General features: G+C 44.8%; 1 protein-coding gene across 7 annotated transcripts in view; it reads right to left on the reverse strand.

Annotated features, from left to right (window-relative positions):
• LOC103190328 (ryanodine receptor 1) overlaps positions 1–25144 on the reverse strand; it is a 115896-nt gene that overhangs the window by 38610 nt on the left and 52142 nt on the right. For 4 of the 7 annotated variants that reach the window (XM_007911069.2, XM_007911065.2, XM_007911067.2 and 1 more), the window contains exons 42-70: positions 22666–22760; positions 21593–21728; positions 21270–21456; positions 20449–20557; positions 20020–20140; positions 19352–19521; positions 18794–19014; positions 18317–18407; positions 18087–18227; positions 17265–17428; positions 16830–16908; positions 16167–16256; positions 15561–15710; positions 14910–14987; positions 14434–14509; positions 13751–13874; positions 13147–13262; positions 12275–12342; positions 11765–11886; positions 10868–10917; positions 9452–9512; positions 8171–8406; positions 7330–7411; positions 6669–6799; positions 5515–5835; positions 4986–5226; positions 4600–4687; positions 4133–4225; positions 1847–1864 (exon numbers count right to left, since the gene is read on the reverse strand). In XM_007911069.2, coding sequence (XP_007909260.1) covers positions 1847–1864; positions 4133–4225; positions 4600–4687; positions 4986–5226; positions 5515–5835; positions 6669–6799; positions 7330–7411; positions 8171–8406; positions 9452–9512; positions 10868–10917; positions 11765–11886; positions 12275–12342; positions 13147–13262; positions 13751–13874; positions 14434–14509; positions 14910–14987; positions 15561–15710; positions 16167–16256; positions 16830–16908; positions 17265–17428; positions 18087–18227; positions 18317–18407; positions 18794–19014; positions 19352–19521; positions 20020–20140; positions 20449–20557; positions 21270–21456; positions 21593–21728; positions 22666–22760 — 3659 coding nt within the window. The remainder of the gene's footprint in view (positions 1–1846; positions 1865–4132; positions 4226–4599; positions 4688–4985; positions 5227–5514; positions 5836–6668; positions 6800–7329; positions 7412–8170; positions 8407–9451; positions 9513–10867; positions 10918–11764; positions 11887–12274; positions 12343–13146; positions 13263–13750; positions 13875–14433; positions 14510–14909; positions 14988–15560; positions 15711–16166; positions 16257–16829; positions 16909–17264; positions 17429–18086; positions 18228–18316; positions 18408–18793; positions 19015–19351; positions 19522–20019; positions 20141–20448; positions 20558–21269; positions 21457–21592; positions 21729–22665; positions 22761–25144) is intronic. The other 3 variants (XM_007911070.2, XM_007911068.2, XM_007911066.2) reach the window with 1 other exon arrangement.

A 25144-nucleotide genomic window follows, 5' to 3' on the forward strand; every position in this document is an offset into this window, starting at 1 on the left:
TATCAATAACATTCTGGAGGATACGATTAACTCAATTTTAAGTCGTTCTTAAAGCTGACCGCGCGCAATCTGGTCTGCACTCCCTCTTCATGCGTTTTTATGCTGTCACAAGCCTTGGGGTGTCGAGTTCCCTCAATGGGCTGCATTTATTTCAAATATTAACATATTGAAATATTGTGACAACCCCCGGCCAAGCAGAAATCGACCGCACGTAGATTAACTCTGAATCGAGGCAAAACCGTTTAGAAAGTGAGATCGTGCTGCTGGACGTATCGTAGCTGGTCATACTATTGCATCCTCTTCACCGACGGATTCACTGCATTATTTGCATTGCTTTTAACTCTTTGCTCTCATCCCAACAGACATATCGAGGCAATTTACATGAGATGCTGGATTTCTCAGTGATTTACCCAACTGCGAGGAATCATCAACGATAATAATGATAATAATCCTTGCATTTGATTTGCCGCCTTATCACGTCTCGAAGCGCTTCATGGAATATACTGTAAAGTGAATTGACTGTATGTTTGGTGGTGTTGGAAAGCGGCAGCCAATTGCGCACAGCAGTGTCCCACAAACAGTCGTGGATTGAGTGACCAATTTATTATTTTTTTTAACGAAGGAATTATTTACCCCCGAAAAAGCGATCCCGGGGGTAACAACCAGGTTCCTACTTATTGCTAGATAAACAGAGGAGTGTGTGTGTGGAGTAAGGAAACTTGCCCAACATTTCGCCCTGCCGGGAATCGGACCCGGGTCCCCTCACTTGTTAGGCGACTGTTCTAACCACTAAGCTACCAATGAAGAACCGATATGATCTGTCCACTGAGAGTAAACCATTTGAATGATTCTTCAGCATTGTATTAGCACTGAGTAACTAATACATCCCACTGCTCACTTAAACTCACAGTTAAAATCTGATTATAAAAAATATCAAGGACACATTAGAGAAATTCTGGATATTCTGGATCTGCTAAGAGTAACAGACATAAATTTATCCAGCAGCATCATGTAAACCGCTGGTTTGATTCACATGGTGAGAGCTAATGGCTAAGCCATCTCCTTACAAATCGAACACAAAATATCTGACAAGATCACTGTAAGGACAGGCTCCAAGGCTGATGGAATTAGGCCATGGCTGGTATATTAACACTGAACACCCTCTCCACGTACCTCACTGTGGGTTCAGTTATAATAATCCTTGCATTTGATATTCTAGACGTCTCAAAGCGCTTCACAGAATCTACTGTAAAGTGATTTGACTATTGTTTTGTGGGCGAAACACGGCAGCCAAATGCGCACAGCAGTGTCTCACAAACAGTTGCGGATTGAAGTGACCAAATTATTGCTTATTTATTTGAAGGGATTATTAGGCCCAGAAATGCGATCTGCCAATCAACTAATAAGTGGGTTCCTATTTACTGCTGGTAAAGAGAGGCGTGTGTGAGGAGTAAGGAAACTTGGCCAATGTTTCGTTCTGAAACGAGTGTGCGAGTTCAACATTTTATGTGTAATTGGACGTAAAAAGTGTGAATGTGTGTTATAACAGGATTTCCTTTTATAAGGGAATTGGCGTGCACTAGAGTTCGTAGCTTCCAAACAACCCAAAGCAACTTCTACCAGCAAATCCCTGTGGCCTAATTCTGTTTTAAGATTAATAATTAAAAGATATGAATTTTGTTTTTCTTGAAATCAAATTGTGCCTGATTCCATGATCCTGGTGATAGAGAACAAGACAGCACTGGCTACTCAGAGGGCCTTTAGGGGAGGAGTGTGGGAGAATGCGACCAGCAGTGCCAAGCTAACTGCACAGCGGATGCACATTTGTATCATCATGCCCTCTGACCTGTCCATCATCTCCAGACTAGTCAGGCAGAAACGACCGCAGATGTCAATATGCCGGAGAAAAGATATGAAATTAGGAGAGGATTAGACAACTTCACCTGTTTCCAAAGGAGTGAAAGGCGTCAGTCAACACATTAAAGCATCGAATACAATAAATCAATCGGATCGGATTATCACACAAACGTGTTCAGTTCTTTGCCCGAAGGATGTGCCCATTGCTCCAGGTAGCGCTGTTCATCACAGGGGCCATTTTGCCCCCCAGATGTGGCCTCCTCCATCACTTGCGTTTCACGTGGGAAACAGAATACAGACAAAATCACTTGCTTTGTTAGATAGTTAAGAGAAACATCTTCAACAAAGACAACAACTTGAATTTATCTGCCGCCCTTCACGCAGTTTTTACAGTTCTCAGCAGAACTGGTAATCTGCAAGCGTACAGCGTCCCGGGAAAGAAAATTGCTGTGAGCTTTGAAAACTGAAGAGCGTAAATTTGTTAACAGTCGTCCAAATACTCGGGATGAAAGAATGGTATGATGGCCGGGGAATGGGAATGTGTGATGTAGGTGAATGGAGACAGCTTGGTGTGTTCATACTGATCCCGACTCACATTTGCTGACTGATTGCTGACATTTTGAAGGCTTAAAACTTTGAAGGAAAGGTTGCACCTTTTCATACCTCCTGAATGAGACAAGCAATAGGGTCATTGGATTAGACAGGGTGATCCAGTGTGAATGCTTGTAGGTCGATTCGAGAATTGTTTATCAACTAGAAACAACTTAATTCCAAAACAAGGTCACATAGTTTATTGGTAAGTATATTTCTTCATATTCCACTATCTTTCAAACTGAGACTATATTTGTGGAGTTGTTAAGATTGTGTTAAATCCTGTGTCCTATAGCAGAGTCCTCTTTAACAAACAATAGTTCTTTATCACCCTATAAAGCAGCTTTGGAAGGGCCTGAGGGAAAGGAAAGCAGGAATTATCTTCATTCCGATTTCAGATGCTAGGTGATCTCTGTAAATTATTGACATCCTATATAATCTGCACAAGAGAGACAATGTAGGGAGGATTAAGAGAAGTGCAGTCATAATAATAGTCCTTGCATTTGATATAGCACCTTATCACGTCTTCGAGACGTCTCAAAGCGCATCGCAGAATATACTGTAAAGTGAATTGACTGTATGTTTTGTGGGCGAAATGTAGCAGCCATTTGGGATTGACAGTTGTGGATTAAGTGACCAAATCTGTTTTTCTTTTTTGAAGGGACTGTTACTCCCGGAAAAGCGATCCGTCAGTCTACTAACAACCGAGGTAAACAGAGGCATGTGCGCGGAGTTAGGAAACTTGCCCAATGTTTCGCCCTGCCGGGAATCGATCCCAGGTCTCTCGCTTGCAAGGCGAGTGCTCTCGATGAGCCTCGATGAAACCAAGACAGAGCCTTTGGTTTGCTCGATCGTTATCCGAAATGAGATAAGGTTGGTCACCAAGTCTGCGAACTGAAACTAATCTTCCAATCAATCTTCCAAGAGCAAATGATCAACGATTAACAAATGATCCACAATTAATCCATTGTTTTAGGGAAAATAGGGCAATATGATTACAGTCTTTAAGATTCTAAAGGGACGAGATAACGTAATAATAATAATAACGTAGACCACAATACACTGTTATATCTTGTGCTGAGCAGCAGATCCAAAGGACACGGCCTGCGATTGAACCGGGGGGTAAATTCAGAACAAATCTACTTCAGTGAGTGAGTAGTAAACGTATGGAACAGAACAGTCTCCTGAGGGAGAGACAGATGGTGGAAGCAGAAAGGGTCGATTCTTTCAAGAACAAATTAGATAGATTTCTGTTAGGAAATAATATCTGGGGGGGGGGGGGGGGGGGGGCGGGGAATACAGTATATAGTATGGGACACGACATGTCAAATGATGGCCAGGATGGCGGAAGGCAAACTAGATGGACCTTGGTCTTCTTTCGTCCAGCAAATTCTTATGCTCTGCAGCACACTTTTGATGATGCACCAAACAACCTGGCTCATTAGCGGGACTAGGACTACTACTGCGCTCTCAGTAGTTTGGCTTTACTCAAGCTTCGGGAATGGTTTCCGCATGTGTCAGACTAAGAAAAACTAAAACAAAATGCGGACTAAAGGAAAGCATTCACATTGACCATTATACTTGAGTTTCTGCCCACGTGTTGATTGTCGAACAATCTTGGCTAAACTCTGAATAAATAGTTACCTGAATTGTAGGAATACCCACATTCATAAAGCTCTCTTACCTTGGACATCTTGCTTTTGCTGTCTGCAGTTAGGAAGGACATGTTGTTGATTTCATTTTGGACCACAAAGTTCTGTTCTTCCCTTTTGAAATTCTACGGAGGCAGAAATGCATTTCAAAACCCTTCAGTAGTTTTGAGTTGTGTTCTCAACAACAACTTGTATTTATACAGCACCCCTCACACAGGGTAGCTTCCCAGAGCGCTTCTCAAAGCCAATAGGAAACCAGGTAATTAATAATAGTAATCCTTGCATTTGACACAGCGCCTTATCACATCGTCGAGACATCTCACAAAGCGCTTCACAGAATACTGTAAAGTGGAGTGACTGTGCACTGTGACACACCATCTGCAGACTAAATGACAAAGTGACCGGTATAAAAGCGGTAAAACAGCCATCAGGCTGTAACCCATCCCGACGCTCGAGTATCCAAACCAAACCACTGAGAGCACAGCACTGTATAACCTACGTGTGACTTTGACCACAGGATAAAGATGTCTCCAACCATCCTGAAGAGCTCCTCAGCATCGGGGTCTGGTTCAGTCAACCATTTGGCTCTGTTAAACACGAGAGAAATGAAAGTCAGAATCAGAAAGTTCTGCAGAAGTAACTGAAGAAACTCTGACGCATGTAATCAGCGCATAACAAAAACAACAGATTACATTTACGTTAGTGTCTTTCACGTCAGGAGGACGAGCACGATGCTGAGCCAGAGGAAGGAGGGGACGAAAGGCACGGTCGAACTGGAGGTCTTCAGGCGCGACGTGAAGATGGGGAAGGAAGGGGGCAACGCAGAGGCAGGGATAGAGGGAGAGAGTGTGACAGAGTTTCAGGGCATAGTGACTAGAAGCTCACCGATTATTGTCTACATAGCGAATCAGCAGTGGGTACAGAGCGTACAGGTCCCGGCAGAGGACGGAAAACTCATCTCGAATGAGTAGCTCAGACTCCACGTTGTCACCCTTCCCCTCCATGCGAAGCTGGTCCTCCTCAGCCACCACCTTCCCCGATCGCTTCTTCAGCTTCTCCATGGTGGGGATAAAATGGGACTTCAGCAGCTCGGGTTTGGCTTTGCTAATGATGGGCTGTGCAAATACTGTGTGAAGCAAAGCGTGAAAAAACACCAATGACTATTTCAGCTGAGATCCAACCACAACACGGTACATTTGTGCAGCGCCCTTCATGTCAGGAGGACATCCCAAGGACGTCCCACAGTCAGGGATCCGCACACAAACTCTTTGAGATGCCTCAACAATGTGATAAAGCACTAATCAAATGTCAAATCCAACAATTATTATTATTATATATTAATATTATTGGAGGTTATGGTGCTTTGCAAAGGATTCTTATTATTTATGGCTACATTTCTCTCAGCTGAGCGTACCTGCCAGTCTCTTCATCCAGGAAGCCTCGTCGATGCCCAAGTTATTAACCACGATTTTCAAAATGTTTCCCAGCAAGGTGTTCATCTGTTCCGATGTGACGGTGGTGGAGCTCACAGTGATTTCCTCGGAATTGTTCTCTGGTCCTCGATCCCACCATCGGGGCAGGTAGTTACACAACATTGGCAGAGTGATCTCAATGACGTGCGGCATCTCAGTGTAGCGGGCTCCAGATTCCGCCAAGTCACTAATTTCTTTCATGAGGCAGTCCAGGTCGGGAATATCGGAACACATTTCCTCCACAGTGTTCGGCAGACCCAGAACTGTGGAGAGAGAATAAACCTCTTTACATTCAAAACTATGAGAGGCTTTGTTAAGAGTAGAGGGAGAAAAAAACAGAGGGTCAACGAGGAGACCTTTTTTTTATATATACGCAGTGGGTTGTTACGGTCTGGAATGCACTGCCTGAAAGAGGGTGGAAACAGATTCAATAACAACTTTCGAAAGGAAATTAGATAAGTACTTGAAAAGGAAAAATTTGTAGTGGTATGGAGGGGAAAGAGCGGGGGAATGGGACTGATTGGGTGGCTCTTCCAGGCACGATGGGCTGAATGGCCTCCTTCGGTGCTGTAATATTCGATGATTCTATTATCAGCTCAGAGAGAAACGTTACAAAGAATGTTTAGAACATAATCCCAGCTAAAATAGATCCCTTCGTTGCTCTCCCAAACAACACAACTTGCATTTATATCGCGCCCTTCACGCATTGTAGGCACCCTGGAGCGCTTGACAGTGGCAGAGTCTGACACCGAGCCAGGGGGAGCGGGAAGGGGGGAGGTGACCGTAAGCACAATCAAAAAGGATGGTCTTTAAGCGGGATTTGAAAGTGGGGAGGGAGGGGGCAAGGCGGAGGGATTGAGGGAGAGAGTTCCAGAGCTTCGGGTTCCTAAAAGGTATTCCACGTGACATCTTTGTAGCCGAAACACAGAAGAGGCTTTTGCCAAGTCAGTCAACATTGTACAGAAGGCTATTCCCAAAGTTTTTTTAATATATTGATTCAGATCCAGTTTGTCGCCATTGCGCTCCGCAGTTCACCTGTACATTAAAGCTGTAATCGCTGGATTTGACACAGGCGTTTGGCTTCTGTTGTACTTACTGGTGCGTTCACGTGACGATTTCGTATTGTAAACGGAGTAGATATTGTGCTCGTTAAGATGATGTTCAAGAAAGGCCACCGGCATTGCAGCCGCCAGTCTGGCCAGACACTCACCCAGGGAGGGTCGATGTCTAAAACATACATAAAGAAATCTGTTTGTAAGAGTTACTTTGAGTGATACAGCACAGTTTATACGCCACACAAGCTCTCACCCCTCCTGATCCCTTCCCGTATTATGCCCAGTTTATTTTGTTCTGAAAACATTCCAACAACCTTCCACAAACCACACTGGACTCAAAAACATGTCTCTTTGGCGCAGCTCAATTAAAAACAGTGGGAATAACGGGGCTATTGCCTCCTGCTTCCGTGAAGGTCAGATGCACATCAATAACAGCTACAACAGCTTGCATTCATATCACAGCTACTCTACCCGCCGGGTACACTGAGTGACCAAATTATTTTTATTTATTTTGAAGGAATTATTAACCCCGTAAAAGCAATCGGCCAATCGACTAACAACCTGGTTCCTACTTACTCCTAGGAAAACAAAGGAACGTGCGCGGAGTAAGGAAACTTGCCCAATGTTACGCCCTTCCCGGGAATCGAACCCAGGCCCTCTTGCTTGTGAGGTGAGCGCTCTAACCACTGAGCTACGTAATACCTTTCCACGTAAGGATTCTTTGTGGTTCCAAGAGAATAAATACTGGATAGGATTCGGTAACACGAGACTTGCACATCATCCACTGTAAAAATAAGAATGTGTCCATTAAACTCGGGCTTGTAAAGTGCACACACCAAACACAACAACACAGCTCTGATCACCTCACCCTCACCACCTCCTGGCGAGTTTCTGATACAATGACATGGAAGTCAGTAACGATAATGATTATACTGTAAAGATTACTGTCAGCACCTAAACATGATGCTCGACCTTGCATTGTAGCTCTGTTAGACCGAGTTATGGACAACGAGCCAGAGCAGGGCAGGGATTTAAACATGAGGAAGCCCTTCAGACATAGGAATCATTATTTAATAATAATATAGCGTTTTGATATTTGCTCTTAAGCACGGTGATGGGTTTGCACCCGTGTCTGACACACGCCTGGCTGGCCCAAAAAAATCTACCAGGTGCAATGTGACTTGTCACAGATGTGACTCCTGTTCACATCCAAGGTATTGTGGCCGATCATATGCACAGGGTCTACACAAGGGTAAACACCAGCAACAACAACAACAAATTACATTTACGCAGCGCCTTACATCAGGAGGACCTCCCAAGGCGCTGGACAGTCAGGGTTCTGCAGCAAGTTGGTGGTTGGGAACAGAAGGGTTGGTGCGGGAGGGAGGGAGGTAGGGGCAGGAGGGTGATTGAAGGCGTGGTCGAAGAGGAGGGTCTTGAAGGAGGCGAGAGAGGGGCGAGGCAAAGGGACTGTAGGATGCAGTGCCAGACGGTGGGGGTGGAGAGGCTGACGGCTTCTCAGTTACCGTTACTGAATACCTACGGATCACGTCGTCTCCAAACTGATGCTGTGCGATATGCTCAAACAGGGAGGTAAGTACAGGCAAAAGGGCCACAGTGGTGTAGTTGACGTTCTGAGCCACTCCCTTCACTTGTGTTTTCTGAGAGACTTTGCCAAGTTTCAGATTTTCCACGGTTTTCTCAATGTCCTCAGACGCTCCTTCAAAGAATGACCGCAGACCTGCCTTTACAATCTCAGGGCCAGATTTCATCACAGTCCTGTTAACACAATGCGGTTCGAGGTTAAGGCGAAGAGAGAGACAATAGGAATCATTTTATTATAATAATAATCCTCGCATTTGGTAGAACTCCTCACCAGATTCTTGAGACGCCCCAAAGCGCTTCACAAAATACAGTGTAAAGTGAACTGAATGTATTTTGTGGGCGAAACGCAGTAGCCAATTATGCACAGCAGTTTCCCACAAACATTCGTGGAGTGAGTGACCAAATTATTATTTATTTTATTTGGAAGTGATTATTAACCTGGAAAGTGAGGCGCCAATCAACTAACAAGCGGTTTCCTACTTACTGCTAATTAAACGGAGGCGTGTGGAGTAAGGAAACTTGCCTAAGGTTTACCCTGGCCTGGAATTGAACCCAGGTCCTCTCGCTTGCGAGGCAAGTGCTCTAACCAATATGAATAGAAAATGATTCTCACAGCGCTAATTAAAAGTGATGACTCTTGTACTTACCATATTTGATAATGTTTTATAACAAATACTTATAAAGAATGAAATAAATGATTCGTATAATAGTATATTAATAATCCTTGCAGTTAATACGGAGCCTTATCACATCTTCTAGATATCTCAAAGCACTTCACAGAATATACTGGAAAGTGTAGTGACTGTGTATTTTGTGGGCAAAACTTTATGTTTACCTCTCAGTGCAGTATAGATGCCAATGAGCTACTTGAAACCCAGTGAATATTGTTCTGAAAATAAACCCAATCTGTGCCCGGAGCCTCCCACACACAACATTGAGATGAAAGACCAAATGCATTTTCTTTGGGAATTTGGATGAGGAGGAAACATTGGCTGAGCCTCTGAGAAAACTGTTAAACGGCGTTTTATCAAATTTTTCATTGTGACTGTATGTTCAGAATCTGGGTCACCTAACGGTAGTCATTTGTGGAGGACGGAGATACAAAGAGACAGCGATTACATGCTTCTGTAACAGTCTTGTCAGGATAGATCAATGCTGCTGGTCAGAGACCAGCAGATCCTAACATCAACACACGTACAGGGTACGAAATTGCACTCACCTCGCATCCAGAGACCGTGCCAAAATGTGCAAACAGTTTATAATTGTGGGGGCATCAGTACCTGTTCGGTAAATCAGAACATTCGCTCTGTTAATTGCACCACCATTTCGATCAATTCTGTTGCATTAAATTACAACCACGCACAGAGAAACCCAGCCACCTGCCCGCCCTCCCTCTCTCTCTCATTCGGAGGCAACGTCAATCCTGTCCTGACTGCAAACATTGACTGAACAGAAAACCGCTTCTGATAATAATAATCCTTGCATTTGATATAGCGCCTTATCATGTCTTCGAGACGTGTCAAAGCGCTTCACAGAATATACTGGAATAAAGTGGAGTGATTGTGTGTTTTGCAGATCTTTTGAAGAACTGCAAAAAACCAAGCTGCTCGTGTCAATCATAGTTTTCTATATAAACAGGCTGTGATTTCAGGCTTCTTTCAAAAATCTTTTTGACATACATATATATTTATATACCTGGATAAAGCATCTGAACTTTTACCTCACTCCCAGGCCCAGTTTTCTCTCAAGTCTCTTGTGAACCCAATAGAAATGATGTTCAAAAGAGTACACAGCTCCACTCGCTGCATACATTGAAACCACTCTTCTTCTCACCTGTTTCTCTTTGTCAGAGAAAAGGCTTCTACCCTTGTTAGAGTTAACATCATTTCAGTGAGTCGCATCAGAAATCCCGCCTGTTCCTTTCGTCGCCCTCGGCTGCCCATTGCGCTAGATCCTTGAATCCCCTCGTCACATTTAGGGTATTATTAGGCAAGCAAGCAAATGAGAAGCAAATATACTACATATAGGGCATTTGCAGAAAGCCAAGACAGTGAAAACAATCCTTGTAATATTTCACTCACAGCAAAATTAGAACACAACACAAATATAGTTCCTAGAAACTGCTTTCAGAGTGTGTGAATATAATGCACTGCTGAAGGGGATCGGAGATGACGCAAAGTATTCTCAGGCAGAGCAATCAAAATATTCTTTAAGCTCAATCCTAATATTGTGTGACAAGGCAAAAACCAAAATACTGCAGATGCTGGAAATCTGAAATAAAAACAGAAGTCGCTGGGAACACGCAGAAGGTCGGACAGCATCTATGGAGAGAGGCAAGTGAGTTAGCATTTCAGGTCGATGACGAAAAGTCTGACGAAAGAAAGGTCATCAACCTGAAACCTTAACTCACTTTCCTCTCTCTCTCTCTCTGTCTCTCTCCGTAGATGCTGCCTGAACTGCTGCGTGTTCCCAGGGACTACTGTTTTCATTTCTAACCTTGTGTTTTGGAAGAAAATAAAACCTAGCGCGCAGACAAAGAAAATACAGAGAAGACAGAATGGTAGCAAGACAGATCAGATCGCACAGTGCAGGGTTCAAAAGGGCTGCTCTTCTCCAGACACTCCATGCAGCTTACCAAAGAGGGAGACTCTATGCCTGACCAAAGCTGCCATTTTGCAGAAGATACTGAAGCAGAGAAACAATGAGGGAAGAAAAGGAGTGAGACGATGCAAGAATAGACAGTAGCTATCATTACTAAGAGAGGAATTAGTGAGGAGAGAAACTTGAACCAAATTATATTGAACCGATAAAAATGCACCTAAGTCTGGCTGCAGCCTTGTACTTACCGAAGTGTCCAAAAAAAAACAAGCCCATGCCACAATCACATCAACAACAACAACAAATTACATTCGTATAGCGTCTTTCATGTCAAGAGGACGTCCCAAGGTGCTGGACAGTCAGGGATCCGCACCCAAGCTGGTAGATGGGAATCAGAAAGGGTGGAAGGCAGGGAGGGGGATAATAATAATCCTTACATTTTATACAGCGCCTTATCACGTCTTCGAGACGTCTCAAAGCGCTTCACAGGATATACTGTAAAGTGAATTGACTGTATATACTGAAACGCGGCAGCCAATTGCGCACAGCAGCGTCCCACAAACAGTTGTGGATTGAGTGACCAAATTTTTGGTCAAACCCCAGGTCTCTCGCTTGCGAGGCAAGTTCTCTAACCACTGAGCTACAGGACTCCACAGTCCTGGAGGGTGACCGAAGGCACGGGCGAAGAGGAGGATCTTGAGGTGGGTCTTGAGATGGGTCTTGAAGGAGGCGAGGGAGGGGGCGAGGCGGAGGGACTGCGGGATTGGGTTCCAGAGGGCGGGGGCAGAGAGGCTGAAAGCCAGAAAGCAATCTGCAACCGACTAACAGGTAATTGTTAAATTAAAAAGCTCAAAAGCCCTGAACCTGCAACTTAATGACTCAGAGGTGAGAGCGCTGCCCATTCAGACACGTAAGACTTGCACACTGAACACACCTGGCTATCATCTCTTTCTCTTTGTTGGAGGCATGTCCACCGCTGCCCAGCAATTTGGCCGGAGTGGACAGGAAGTACAAGCAGTGGTTCTTGAAAGATTGATTGATCAAAGGGAGCAAAATCTGAGAAAGAAACCAATGAATGAATAATAATAATTCTTGCATATGATAGAGCGCCTTATCACATCTTTGAGAATCTCAAAGCCTCTCACAGAATATACTGTAAAGTGAATTGATATATATTTTGCGGGTGAAACGCGGCAGCCAATTGTCCACAGCAGCGTCCCACAAACAGTTGTGGATTGATGGACCAGATTATTATTTTTTTTTGGAACGAATTATTGCTCCTGGAAAAGCGATCCACCAATCGACTAAACAGAGGTTTGTGGAGTAAGGAAACTTGACTCAGGTTTCACTCTTCTACTGGTTTGCTGCAGATGAGCTGTGCACGAGACACTACAGTCACAACACAACAGAGACACAACAAACCAGGCCAACCTCTAATACTTGCCTTTGCAAAGAACTTGATCTCCTGTTCGTGAGGAGATTTCTCAACTCTTCCACTGCTTACAACTGCCTCTGTGTTGTGGGGGGGAAAGTTGCATTACATGGGAACAAATACAGTGAGTGCTCAGATACCAATTGTATTCAGCCTATCTCAACAGCGCTGGATAAGTAAAGTCACAACTATAATAACAATCCTTTGATATAGCCCCTTATCACGTCTTCGAGACGTCTCAAAGCGCTTCACAGAATATACTGTAAAGTGAATTGACTGTATTTTGTGGCAGAAACGTGCACAGCAGTGTCCCACAAACAGTTGTGGATTGAGTGGCCATTTTTTTTAAAAAAGGAATTATTTCCCTAGGAAGAGCCGGATTCTTTGAAAGATCGAATGGATTGATTGGCAGATTTTTTATCATTTTTTTTAAAGAAAGTATTACTCTCGGAAAAGGTGATCTGCCAATCAACAAACAACCATGTTCCTACTTACTGCCAGGTAAATGGAGGTGTGTGGAGTAACGAAACTTACCCAACGTTTCGCCCTGCCAGGTATCGAACCCAGGTCTCTCGCTTGCGAAGCGAGCGGGTTAACCACTACACTATGGGACACATATTGTTATTACGGTCTGGAATGCACTGCCTGAAACGGTGGTAGAAACAGACTCGATAGTAGCTTTCAAAAGGGAATTGGATAGGTACTCGAAAAGGAAGAATGTGCAGGGCTATGGGGTAAAGCGAGGGAGTGGGACTAGTTGGGAGCTCTTTCGAAGAGCACAGCAGAGACACGATGGCCAAATGGCCTCCTTCTGTTCTGTAAGATTCTATACAATATCTCAAGCGTCTGGTTTCAAGCCATTCAGCTTCTATGCTAATGCGTACCTATATGAGCAACAAACTCCTGAGCTATATCCATCCATTGCAGCAGTTTCTTCAGGAAGCCATAGGCAAATCTCTTCTCAATCGAGGACGTGTCCAGTTCCATATCCTTCATGCCTCTAGAGAGGGAAGAGAAATGGCATTGATTCCTCAGGGAATTGGGAGAAGTTTTCACCCTAACCCTAGTGCTTAATAATATTAATCAGTGCTTAATAATATTAATCCTTGCATTTGATACAACGCCTTATCACGTCTTCGAGACGTCTCAAAGCGCTTCACAGAATATACTGTAAAGCGAATTGACTGTATATTTTGTGGGCGAACGCGGCAGTCAATTGCGCACAGCAGCGTCCCAACAAACAGTTGTGGATTTAGTGACCAATTTATTATTATTTTTGGAAGGGATTATTACCCACAGAAAAGTGATCTGCCAATCGACTAACAACCAAGTTCCTATGTATTGTTAGGTAAACAGAGGCGTGTGGAGAAAGGAAACTTGCCCAACCCTGCGGCCTGATGGGAATCAAACCTATGTCTCGCACTTGTGAGGCGAGTGCTCTAACCAATGAGTTACAGGAGTTCAGGGTAATGGTCAGCACTACTTTACCTGGTCACTGAGTAGCCTTGCATTTGGAGGAATTTGAGCAGCTCCTGAGCTTTCTCCCTGTCCCGGGCTTTCTCTTTGGCGGTCAGTGTATCGTACGGCACCAAAAGTGGATGGCTTCCCCCACCTTGTAAAAGAAACAAAGGGAAGAAATGGAGCCTGAACAGTAGAATAATAATCCTTTTTTGGTGTCAGCCGGGGTCTGACACATAATAATAATAATTATCCTTACGTTTGATACCACGTCGTTGAGTGTGTACGGGTTTGTAGTGAGGACGACGTTCCAAGGCGTTGGACAGTCAAGGATTTGGACCCGAGCTGGTGTTGGGGATCAGGAGGGGTGGGGGGGCAGGGAGTGTGGGCGTAGGAGGGTGTCCAAAGGTGGGATGGAAGAGGAGGGTCTTGAGACAGGATTTGAAGGAGGCAAGGGAGGGGGCGAGTCGAAGGGACTGTGGGGATGGATTCCAAAGGGTGAGGGCGGGTGGGGGCAGAGAAGCTGAAGGCCCGACCGCCGATGGTGGGGTGGGCCAGGAGGAGGATGTGGAGCAGGTTGAAGCCTGCTGAGTGGAGGGAGCGGACAAGTCGATATGGAAACGATGAATTATCTGGTTTCTGGGCAACATAACAACTCACGTCAGGAGAGAAAAATAATACAGTACAGTAAATAAACAGGAGAAATGTCTGACCTTTGGCCTGTAGCTCCAGCTTCTTCTTTCGGCCCCAGGTGTTGTGGTAGTTTTCTGCGAGTTGCTCCGCCATTGCCTAATGATAAAACAAACTCTCGTCTTCAGAAGTCACCTTTGAGTCTTGTTAGCCACACATTATATTTAAATGTAAAAGTATACAGCACACACACACACACACAAAGAGTAAGCCATACGTGTGTTGCATAGTACAATAATAACAGTACTTAAATACATATGACCGACAACATTTGAAGCATACAATATATTTGTATCAGAATATTTATATCGGAGAAGATCGAAGCGATGAGGAGGTGCTCGGGAGAGGATGCTGGAGTGAGGACCTGGAAGTCGATTGCTGGGAAACATTGGAGCCTGACTAGGATTGGGTGATGGGTGCTTGGATTTCTGTGCGGGTGAGGCAGTAAGATGTTAATCGGTAAGACAGAGCACAGTTGGGGTGCGACCAAACTCTTTACCTGCAGTTCTCGGGATAGCGCTGCCACCAGCATTTCAGGGGGCTGCGGAGAGTAGCCTTGACTAGGATCGTACATAACCTGAAAACCACAGCGTTCAGGGAAATTTACTAACAGTCAAATAAACAGCAGATACTTAGATTATAATATAATAACCATTGCATTTAATACAGCGCCTTATCACGTCTTCGAGACCTCCCAAAGCGCATCGCAGAATATATTCTAAAGTGCAGTGACTGTATATTTTGTGGGCGGAACGCGGTAGCCAAATGCGCACAGCAGTGTCCCCACAAACAGCCGTGGATTGAAGTGACCAAATTAATTTTTATTTATTTTGAAGGAATTATTACCCCCGGGAAAGCGATCCGTCAACTAATCGACTAACAACAATCTTCTTACTTACTGCGAGGTAAACAGAGGCGAGTTGTGTGGAGTAAGGAAACTTTTCCAACATTTTGCCCTGACCCGGCCAGGAATCGGACCCAGTTTCTCTCGCTTGCGAGGTGAGCGCACTACGGGACTTTGCAGAACACTGACACGTTATCTTGCTCTCTAGTCCAGTCTAATGTCTCGAACTTGTACAGATCCAGATAAATATGAATAATCCGAATAAGATTAATCGTGATTTGTCACCAAATTCTCCCCTCCCCTCACCTGAGCCGACTGGGAAATCTTGCGGGTCTTTTTCTCCCCCTTATCACTCTTCTCCATTCCTTCTCCCTCTCTCGCCTTTTCCACTGTCCATTCCCAGGCGATCATAGCCTTCAAGGACTCTTTAATTGGCCATCTATAGATTTCTTTGTCCTAAAAATACACACAATCATCTCTTCACTTTAGATTTCTGTCCCAAGGTCCTCTCAAACAGAATACATGTCGACGAAAATTAGTTACATTTGCAAAATTAACTGGTAAAATCTTGTATTTTAAAGCCACTTAGAGCAGTGTAGTGTAATGCCACTGCTCTTCACGCAGGATAGCGTCCCAGAGCGCCTCACTGTGGGGGAGTCTGACCCCAAGCCAGGGGGAGAGGAAGGGGGGAGGCGACCGTAAGCACGATCAAAAAAGCAAGGTCTTTAGGCGAGATTTAAAGGTGGGGAGGGAGGGAGGGGCAAGGCGGAGGGATTGAGGGAGAGAGTTCCAGAGTTCCGGGGTGCAGTGGTTGAAGGCACGGCCGCCAATGGTGCAACAGAGGGCACGAGGGACAAAGAGGAAATTGGCGCTTGTCAGATCAAGGCTGAAGTTTCAATGAATTGTCCGTACCTTCTCAGAGAACGTTTTGTAAGGTCTCAACCATGGGTGAGTCATTGCTTCCTCGTCAATATTTTCACCATAAGTCCAGTTATTTTGTAACTACAAAGAAAATGAGAATGAATTCGTTACACACCGGGCAGATTTTCCACTGGGTTTAAGAACCACCGATTCACTTAGCACTGCAAGTACCCCGTTCTGTTTTAGGTTGTAACTAATGAAGGACAAAATAAACCTACGGCACAACCACAGAAGACATTAAACTGCTTGTAGTCTGTGGATGGGGTGGGGGGAATGGGGGGGGGGGGGCAGACGTGTAATAATCCTTTATTTGATAGAGCACCTTATCACGTTTTCGAGACGTCTCAAAGCATTTCACAGAATATACTGTAGAGTGAATTGACTATATATTTTGTGGGCGAAATGTAGCAGCGAATTGCGCACAGCGAAGTCCCCACAAACAGTCATGGATTGTGTAAACAATTTATTATCACTGTTTTTTAAGGAATTATTATCCCCCGGAAAAGCGATCCACCAATCACCTAACAACCGGGTTCCTACTTACTGCTAGGTAAACAAGAGGCGTGTGGAATAAGGAAATGTTTCCTATGTGAAACTATATAAACCTTTTGAAAACACATTAAAAAAGGCAATTAAAGCAGCAACAATCTGTACCTTCTCAAAAGCCCACTTGTCATGCGTATACTCTGCATACTTGTTAATAAAGCTGTCCAGTTTTTCAGGAATGATGACACTGTAAACAAACATAAGAACTTGGTTGGGGACCATACGGGAGACACGGGGACAGATAGCGACTGAGATGGAGAGATAACCTGCATTGATTGCGTATTTTTGTGGGTGCAACGCGGCAAACATTTGAGATTACCACCCCCAGAAAGCGATCCTCCAATCGGCTAGTAACTGAGGTCCTACTTATTGCTAGGGAAACAGAGGCGTGTGCGCGGAGTAAGGAAACATGCCCAACATTTCACCCTGTATGGGAATCAACCTCGGGTCTCTCGCTCGCGAGACAAGTGCTCTAATCACTACGCTACTGGATTCCACAGAATCAGAAATTCAGCAGAGGAATAATTTAAAACGTATTCATACTTCATAGTTTCCACAGGTTTAGGGTCGAAGTTGCCTTCTGCATCTACTGAGGCTTTTTTCTCCACCTGGGAAGAGTAGCTGGCATCAACGTAATCCGGTGGCAATGCTCCAGCTATCCCGCACAGACATGGCATGACGATCTTGAAAAGTTCTACGTCAAATTTCTGTAAGAGACACGAACACTTATGCTATATCATCTAAAGGACAATGCACAACCTTCTGACTGAGAGGTGAGCATGATACCAACTGAGCCAGAGTGCTATTGATATGTAAGAGACCCAATGTTGGGTAAAATAGAGCGAGCTTTGCTCTGAGCTTAGAAATGCTGAGACTCTGTGACAAAACAATAACAATCTTTGCATTTGATATAGCCTTACCTCGTCTTCGAGACATCTCAAAACGCTTCACAGAATATACTGCAAAGTGATTTGACTGTATATTTTGTGGGTGAAACTTGGCAGCCAATTGCGCACAGTGGTGTCTCACAAACAGCCGTAGATTGAAGTGAGCAATTTATTACTATTATTTTTTTTGAAGGAATTATCACCCCCGGAAAAGCGATCCGCCAATCGACTAACAACTAGGTTCCTACTTACTACTGGGTAAACAGAGGCGTGTGGGTGGAGTAAGTACACTTGCCCAATGTTTCACCCTGCCGGGAGTCGACCCTGGGTCCTCTCGCTTGAGAGGCCAGTGTTCTAACCACTATTCACAGGAATCCACAAATATGTTGCGTTGAGCTGCACACCGGGACCCAACCTTGCCTGGAACTAGTATCTATCTGCCCTTATCTGAACACGTGAAGAGGTGCTAAGCTTATACCTTATGAGACACCGACTCGAAGATTCCCCAGAAGAGTTTCCGAGTCAGATGGAGTTCTTCCTCCGAAGTGACTCCGTAATTAGCCCATCCGGATGGCAGGCAGTAATATTTCCAGCATCTCTCGTAGTGGTTAGTTAGCAACTAGAGTGGGCCAAAAAAGAAACAGGAATATGTACAAGCATTCCCTGACATCCTGAAAAATATATTCAATAAAAACTGAGGAAAGGTACCTTCAGTGGCATCTTGGCGTACTCATTCAATATTGGTACATCAAAGACCAAGCGACGCAGTAAATGCTGCAGCATGGAAGGTCGGAGATACCTACAAGACCAGGAGAAAAGGTCTGTCTTAACAACAGCAGCAAATTACATTTATATAGTGCCCTTCACGCAGGGTATAGCGTCCCAGAGCGCTTCATAGCGGCAGAGTCTGACAACAAGCCAGGGGGAGAGGTGAACCAAAGGATGATCAAAAAGGAAGGTCTTTATGTGGGGAGGGAGGGGGCAAGGCAGAGGGAGAGAGTTCCAGAGCGGAGTGGCTGAGACACGGCCACCGATGGTGGAACGGAGGGCACCACAAGCTCCAAGGAGCTACTTGCGTTCAGGACTCTGGATAAATAAATGCAAGTTGTTGTCACGTCCGAGGTAACAGGATCCCGCCTACAAGGCAAAGCATCGTCTGACAGAATTATTAGCATGAGATCCCACCTGCACAGTGCCATGAGGCACTCCTCAATAACGTCTCGCTGTGCCTTGGTCAGAGAGCGGCCCCTGGAGAGACGGTAGATTGTGTGCAGCATGGAGTCGATCATAATTGCTCGGTGCTCTGTTCCCGCAAACAGTGGAGCACATTTAGTGATAAGAGGCAGCACTGCAGAACAGAGGTACCGGTTTAAAGCCAGTGCCATCTCGGTGGTACTGAAAGCAACCTGAGAGAGTTAGAAAATAAGCCAAGTTAATAATATTAATAATAATCATAATAATATTCCTTGCATTTGATATGGTGCCTTATCACTTTTTGGAGAGTCTCAAAGCGCTTCACAGAATATTCTGTAAAGTGACTGCATTTTATGAGCGAAACGCTGATTAAATATGTGCGGCTGAAATGTACAGTACTGTAGTGTGTACCGCCGTACTCGAGTGCAAACCCTCGCTGGACAGCGCCTTAGGATGTCCTCCCGATGTGAAAGGCGCTCTACAAAGGCAAGTTGTTGTTAGAAGTATAAGTTTTTAATCAAAATGAATGTGTAAAATCACTTCACTTACAGTATCTAAGGAGGCACCAGCCCTCATATCAGGCAGGAATCCGACCTCCAGTACGTGAAGAAGGAAATCCTGATTTTCTATCCCATAGACACGATCCAGGAACAGAACCATGGAGGCTTTGTGATCAGGAACAAAGCTGGCCGCCATTTTAGGCTCAACAATGTGACCATCTGGAAATCCACATAACCAAAATGAAACAGTCGCAAAGCAGAATTAAACCAGAATTAAACCAGAGTTGAGTTTCAATAAACAACGCGCCCAGCGACGTCCCACAAACAGTCGTGGATTGAGTGACCAATTTTTATTATCTTTTAGTTATTTATTTTTGAAGAGATTATTATGCCCGGAAACGTGATCCGCTAATCGACTAACAACCAGGTTCCTACTTACTGCGAGGTAAACAGAGACGCGCGTGTGTGTGTGTGTGTGTGTGTGGAGTAAGGAAACTTGCCAAACATTTTGCCCCGACTTGCCCGGGAATCGAACCCAGGTCCTCTCGCTTGTGAGGCGAGCGCTCTAACCACTGAGCTACAGGATTCCACAGAAATAGGGTCTTGGGATTGAATGATGGCATCGCAAATAACTTGGCTTGAGCGTACTCACTGCAGGTCGAGCTCAAGCTATTTGCTGGCTCTGACCCACGAATGTAACTGTAACTTTGACCTTACCTTTCCCAAAGGCAGGCATCTGCACTGGGAGGCTGATTACACCGACCAGGTCATCAATGGGCACCAGGGAGCGCAGGATCGCTCGGATTCTCAATGCTTCACCTTTTCCAGCTTGGATCAGCTGTTTACCGGATAAAGAAATGGTAAATGAGACTCATTAGAAGTGGAGTGGACAAGTGCAGGAGCCCTGTGCCAGCCGAGTGAAGGCAGCAGGGTGCGAGCAGGTAAGGAGGTGCCAGGGCGGGTGAAGCGATTTGCAAGTGAGAGTGAGGATCCTGCTCCATGTCTCCCAGAGGATGGGGTTTCAGCCTCTCCGCCTCACCATTGGAACTCCATCCCACAATCCCTTCGCCTCGCTCCCTCCCCTCGCCTCCTTCAAGGCACGACTCAAGACCCTCCTTTTCGACCGTGCCCTCAGAACCCACTTACATGCATCTCCGGAGCACAGCGTCCCAGTAGGTCAATCAATGCAGCGTAGAAAGACATGATGGCATTGCCCAGATGGACACGATTGTCCTCGTGGCCTTCCTCGGTAAACCTGATGAAGAGGAAGATACCTGGATAAACAACACTTATCAACCCTTATCAGTAGACTCTGACCTGCTTCACGTCCCCCGTCCCGGAGAGCCCCACCATCAGCAGTCAGGCCTTCAGCCTCTCTGCCCCCATTCTCTGGAACTCCATCCAACATTCCTTTCACCTCGTTCCCTTCCTTGCCTCCGTCAAGACCTTCCTCTTCAACCATGCATGTGGCCACCCTCTTACACTCCTTGCCCCCCCACCCTCCCTCATCCCCAGCCTCTCCCCCTCCCCACCCACCCTTGCTGCGGTCCAAATCCCTGACTGTCCAGCAGCTTGGGACATCCTCCCGACGTGAAAGGCGCTGTACAAATGTAATTGCCTGGTTCTGTAAATCATAACTACTTTCTTTTAATAAAAATAACCCTTGCATTTGATCTAGCGCCTTATCACCTCGTTGAGACGTCTCAAAGCGCTTCGCGGGGCATATTTTAAAGTGGATTTGACTGGGTATTTTGTGAGCGAAACGCGGTTGCCAATTGTGCACGGCAGTGGCCCACAAACAGTTGTGGATTGGCTGTCACAGTTCGCTCGCAAATTATACAGTCAATCTATTTTACAGTATATCCTGTGAAGAGCTTTGAGACGTCTTAAAGTCGTGATAAGGTGCTATATCAAATGCAATGATTATTATTATTATTATTATTATTAAGTGAAGCATGTTGACTTACATTTCTCGACGACGGTCTTTTTTGACTGTTGGTCCATCACGGGCCGGGTCCTCTGAGATCTTGATGGCTTCCTCAATGGCCCCCAGCAACCCGCTGCCACCTTCACCCCGCAGAGCTGGCCCAAAGCACTCAGGGCGACGGATCAGCAAACGGACAACAACATTGGCATTTTCCTCAACACTTTCCCCTGTAGCGCAGAGAGTGGGATTGAGAAGCAAAGTAAACAAACCCACACAGGGCGTGTAGCTAACAGTGAAGAAGATCGTAAGCGACGTCAAGGGGACTTGGACGGATAATAATAATAATAAAAACCAGCGCCTCACCATTCACAAATACTGCAAACCGCAGGAAATCCAGGTAACGCTCTCCTCCTACAGGGTTCCACCCTATGTCTGGGTAGCCTTTCGCCAGTAGCATCGGGCAGCTCTGTAGCCCACGCCCGGCGAGGTAGGTGACGACCTAACAATAGAAACAGAAGGTTCAAAATCTAAAGTTAGAACTTCTTGGCCTGATTTCCGGGTTACATCGTGTACATAATCCCCACAAGGGTGTTGTGTTATCAATGTGATGTTTTTATCATTACATTAAAAGCAGCAATTAGAGTTTCCCTGCACATGACACAGTCACAACACTTTACAGTACATCTTGTGGAGTCCTGTAGCTCAGCGGTTAGAGCAGTCGCTTTGCAAGCGAAAGACCTGGGTTCGATTCCCGGCCGGGTGAAACCTTGGGCGAGTTTCCTAACTCCACAACAATAATCCCTCAAAAAAAAATTGGTCAGTTTCAATCCACGACTGTTTGTGGGACACTGCTGTGCCCAATTGGCTGCCGCGTTTCGCCTACAAATATACAGTCAATTCACTTTACAGTCTATTCTGTGAAGCGCTTTGAAATGTCGAGAAGACGTGAAAAGCGCTATATCAAATGCAAGGATTATTATTATTAAGCCCTTTAAGATAACTTTCCAATGTGAAAGGTGCTATTCCAGTGCTCCGAGATGCTGCCCAGTGCTATAAAAATGCAATTTGTATATATTTTTAAAAAATCCTTGCATTTGATACAGCGCCTTATCACATCTTCGAAACGACTCACAGCGCTTAACAGAATATACTGTTAAGTGAATTGACTGTGTTTTTTTGTGGGCCAAACGCGGCAGCGAATTGCGCACAGCAGCGTCCCACAAACAGTCGTAGATTGAGTGCCGATTTTTTTAAAACATTTTTGTTGAGGAATTATGACCGCGAATTATAAAGCGATCGGCCAAAAAACTAACAAGTGGGTTCCTACTTACTGCTAGTTAAACGGAGGCGTGTGGAATAAGGAAACTTGCCCAACGTTTGCCAGGTCTCTCAAAGGATTCTTATTGCTATTATTATAATGAAATATTTTCCTTTACCTTCTCTAGATCTGGTTCCTGCAGAGCCAATGCAAGCTCATTGTTGTCAATGACCGAAGCAGCTGCCACATCCAGCGGTGTGGAACCGCGCATACCTTGAAGGCAAATCACGAACATAATCAGCAACAGCTTCAAAACAACAGACTCACCTCTGGGCACAATTGTCAGTCGCTGTCATAGCATTTTTGCATCAAAGTTAAAATCTAATAGAACCACAGGATAGCTTCACAGCAGATTCCAAGAACAGCAATTCTTATTAATTATCAATTGGCTGCCGTGTTTCGCCCACAAAATACAGTCACTACACTTTACCGCGTATCATGTGAAGCGCATTTGAAGTCTCAAAAACGTGATAAAGCGCTATATCAAATGCAAGGACTATTATCATTTATTATTATTATTATTATTGAAGAGGAGGCTATTGAATTTAAAAGGTACAAGCGCTTGCAGAGGAAGAGTTTGCGAGGGTATGGGAAAGAGCAGGGAATTAGGATGGGTTGTTTCTTGGGGCAATTGGGCTCCTATCATGCCACACATTCCTGTGGTTCTAGGAAGTAATTATTATGCATACTTTTGAAAAGTAAACAGAGCTAATTTCCATCTTACAATAACAGCAAGAATTGTAATAGGTTTAAACGAACAATGGTTATTGGTGAGGAAACTTTATTTAGTAAAATGTCAATTTTGCACGGTATATTCATACATTTCATATCCCTTTTTAGGATAAAGAAGAACCATCGTGTTTTCAGTAGGAAAACATTAGGATCTAAGCAAGCCTTCCCTCTCAAATCACAGTATTTTTCTGTCGTCAATGACTGAGAGTCAGAATAATGTGGCAGTCAAATGGAACAAATGCAGTTCAGATTTTTCATTCGTAATTACACTAATCGTCTGCCAGATGGCTGTACTTCAAAAGGTTTCAAGTCAAAGCTTTTAGAATTAAAGAGCATTCTGCAGACACGAAGAGAACCAATTAAAAGCTTTTAAGCAAGGTAACGTCATCGGTTAGGCCGCACTACAGACATAATGTTTCCTTGACAACAGACACTTTACTGCAAGAACAAACAGACCCAGTTCCAACAGCTTTAAGTATTTAAATGCATTAGGAAAATGGCAAACTCCAGCACACACACCCCCTTACAGATAGTGCTGGCTAAAAGCTTTCATCCAATAGCTTCGACTTGAAAGAACCCGCATTAGTCATCTGTCAGCAACCCTTTTATCTGGAAGCTTTTGAATGTGAGCTAAAAGGGTTTTAGACAGCCTTGCCAGTATCTGAAAGCTTTTCAATTAGTCAACAGTCATGAACTCTCCCAGATAAGATATTTAAACCTCACTCTCACGATATGATGATGCATTTCCAAAATGGCAGCTGGTAACAGTGGTAGTAGCAGTTCAGCTGCTTTTCTAGACAAAGCAAAGAGATCCAGTAACTGGACCGAGGTTGAAACGAGAGCACTCATACGGATCTGGGAAGAATATCTGTCGGATCTTCGAACAGCCAAGAGAAATGCGAAAGTGTACGAGAGAATTGCTGAAGAATTCTTCGAAGCTACCGGGAAAAATCGTGATAAGGATCAAATACGAACCAAAGTTACCAATTTAACCTTTCAGTACAGGTAAGCACTACATGTGGGGGTTATGATAGCACTGATATCTCCAGTGCAGACTTCTTTCCTATCGTATTTTCTTTCAACAGATTTCTTTCAAAAATAATAATAATTTCAGATACACTTCATCACGTCTTCGTGACGTCTCGACGCGCTTCACAGTATATACTGTAAAGTATAGCGACTGTGCGTTTTGTGGGCGAAGCGTGGCACCAATTGCGCCCAGCGACGTCCCACAAATATGTTTTGGTCCAAGAAGTGAGAAAAGGGAATTCTGATGCAGATTCTAACGATTCTACTGCAGATCGTTGTTCAATTCAGTGTGCTTAAGGACATAGGTCGTCTTTGACAAGTTCTCCAGTAGTCAATGGTTTTAATGGCTGCGTTAAGTGGTTTTCTCAATTGATCGTTTTAAGGTGATCACCATCTGACTTCCTGTCCGAGTCCCACCGTCTCATCTTCCAAGGTCTGTCTCACCCAACCTCCTGGAGGTCAGATGATTAGTTCTGACTGCCTGCTTTATCCCAGTCCAATTTGCTGTCCAGCCCACATTCCTGAAGCCACCTCTGCAATTTGGTCGTCATGGAGAAGGAAGTGCGGAAAGTCAGCACACAGAATCATAAAATAGTACTGCACAGAAAGAGGCCATTCGGCCCATCATGCCTGTGCCGGCTCTTTGGAAGAGCCACCCAATCAGTCCCACTCCCCCTGCTCTTTCCCCATACCCTCCCCTGCAAATTTGTCCCTTTCAAGTATCTATCTAATTCTCTTTTGAAGTTGTTATTGAATCTGTTTCCATCGACCCTTCCAGGCAGTGCATTCCAGACATCACTTCACATCAGCAAGGCCAGAGCCAGTTCTACACGTTT

This window comes from Callorhinchus milii, unplaced genomic scaffold, assembly GCF_018977255.1.
Source record: "Callorhinchus milii isolate IMCB2004 unplaced genomic scaffold, IMCB_Cmil_1.0 Scaffold68, whole genome shotgun sequence".
In the NCBI taxonomy this organism is placed as follows: Eukaryota; Metazoa; Chordata; class Chondrichthyes; order Chimaeriformes; family Callorhinchidae; genus Callorhinchus; species Callorhinchus milii.